Source organism: Rhagoletis pomonella, unplaced genomic scaffold, assembly GCF_013731165.1.
Source record: "Rhagoletis pomonella isolate Grant_MI unplaced genomic scaffold, Rhpom_1.0 Rhpom_scaffold_00077, whole genome shotgun sequence".
In the NCBI taxonomy this organism is placed as follows: Eukaryota; Metazoa; Arthropoda; class Insecta; order Diptera; family Tephritidae; genus Rhagoletis; species Rhagoletis pomonella.
Genome location: NW_023458631.1, coordinates 124,964 through 126,819, shown reverse-complemented (window position 1 = coordinate 126,819; position 1,856 = coordinate 124,964). Strand labels below are relative to the sequence as shown.

Sequence of the window (1,856 nt, the reverse complement as noted above, 5' to 3'; positions counted from 1 at the left end):
TCATGAAAAGTATCGATATTATGTACTCGGTAGTTTTATCGTTCTATCACTAAAAGCCCGATTCTGTATCGGGGACAAAATTTTTTTTACTGACAAATTTAAACTTTTTCATATATTTTTCTGTAAAAAGCACTGTGACAAGAATTTGTCACTGATACAGAATAGAGCCGGAAATATAAGTTAATGAAATTTGTTTAATAAATACATCCTGTCTACAAAGAATAATACGAGTTTTAAAATAATTCTAATTTTTAAAAGATCAAATTAATAACTTACCAAGAATGGGTGGATACGTTAATGCAAATAAATGATGTAATCATTGGCAATATGGCAGATCTAGAGAGCGAGGTTGCAGAACGGCTAGAGAGCATGAAGCGTCGAATCAAATCTACCTGCAGCCAAACCAGTAATATTGAGCAGAAATATCGCCAAGATATTTGTTCGCTTATGAAGCTCTTGAAAAATGCATATCATTATAATCATTGGGACATCCAAGGGCTCGAACTCCAAACTGTCAACCTAAATGACATTTTTGGTTCCAGAAAAGCGACTGTAAGATGTTTCAAATAGATACATATGTACATAGGTAACAGCTAATTCTTAATATTTACAGTGCTTGGCCCCGGAACATTCACATACTCCTAAGGTGAGGAAACATTATTTCTCACAGTAAGATTTATGTTATCCAAAATTTTCATAAGTTCACTGTAGTAATACTCTGTTACGTTCATTAAAGACTCCTATTTTTATTGCCAATTTTTTATTTCATTTTTTAACAGGAAATGTTTGCACACGACCAGGATACAGGCAATAGGGTGCGTAGGCGCAGTATTTTTTAAGATCCGCGGCTTTTTATATTTAATTAAAAACATAATAGTCTTTTAACTACATTCAGCTTTATTTGTTTATTAGTATTTTTCATAATATTTATCCATGTAAAAATATATAAATACATTTATTGTTTTTATACGCTTATTTGCAGTGTTGTCTTAATGAGCCCGAATGTGAATTGGAAAATGTAAGTAAATTATTACATTTAACGCTTTAGAACTGCAAACATTTTACGAATCATGCATTTTCAGGTTATTTTGGCACTGCCTGATGTACGGGCGAGTAAGTTATATGTATGTATGTCCTTCTGGGTACTGATTTAGCAATCAACTATTGCAATTTTTTTCATATCTGCTGTAGAACGGATGCGAAACTCAAGTCAAAATGGAGATAGAAACTAAAAACACGGTTTGTATGAAAAACTATGTCAATAGATCAATTAAATTCAAGCATGAGCCATAATTTAATATTGACTGAAACCCCTGCTTTAATTAATTCTTCATGTGGCTCGAGACATCTTTCGGGTTTTCCATGTTGCACCGAAGACAATACTACATATGTATTGTTCATTCGCATGCAAAGCGATTTATGAACGTCAATTGCAATTTAATAACTTTCAAATAAATGTGTACAAATTCTATGATACTAAGCATCCACAAGGGAAAGCCCGAGGTGAAGCACTATGAATTAGAATCGCAATGTGATGAGTTCATTCATAATACCGCAATACACATTTATGATAGGGATGAAACGATGCCATGCAGGTATCGATACCTGTACTTGGAAGTACATAGTATCGTAATAAAGTATCGATATCCGGAAAATATCGGATCAAAAGTATCGATACCTACTCGTATCGGTACTTTTGGCTATGAAGTTATTCCGTATGAACTGGATTAAATTAACAAATTTTTTAAGTAATTAATTAATCATCGTCGGCGAATCCTAAACTCCGAATAATAAAAGTTTATAATATGGGATTTGAAAATAAATAAAACAACATAACATAGCAAAACTATATGTTT

The 1,856-nt window shown here is 32.4% G+C and overlaps 1 protein-coding gene across 2 annotated transcripts; it reads left to right on the top strand.

Moving 5' to 3' along the window:
• Positions 1 to 229: 229 nt before the first annotated feature.
• Positions 230 to 1,581, top strand: LOC118749892. Of its 2 annotated transcripts, XM_036484662.1 has the most exons (6): positions 230 to 552; positions 614 to 646; positions 780 to 815; positions 983 to 1,018; positions 1,083 to 1,124; positions 1,192 to 1,581. In XM_036484662.1, exons 1-6 carry the CDS (start codon positions 298 to 300, stop codon positions 1,291 to 1,293), a joined length of 504 nt encoding a protein of 167 aa, XP_036340555.1. In that variant the 5' UTR covers positions 230 to 297; the 3' UTR covers positions 1,294 to 1,581. The 2 variants fall into 2 exon arrangements, with proteins under 2 accessions (XP_036340555.1, XP_036340556.1); XM_036484663.1 differs by lacking the exon at positions 780 to 815.
• The last annotated feature ends 275 nt before the right edge of the window (positions 1,582 to 1,856 follow it).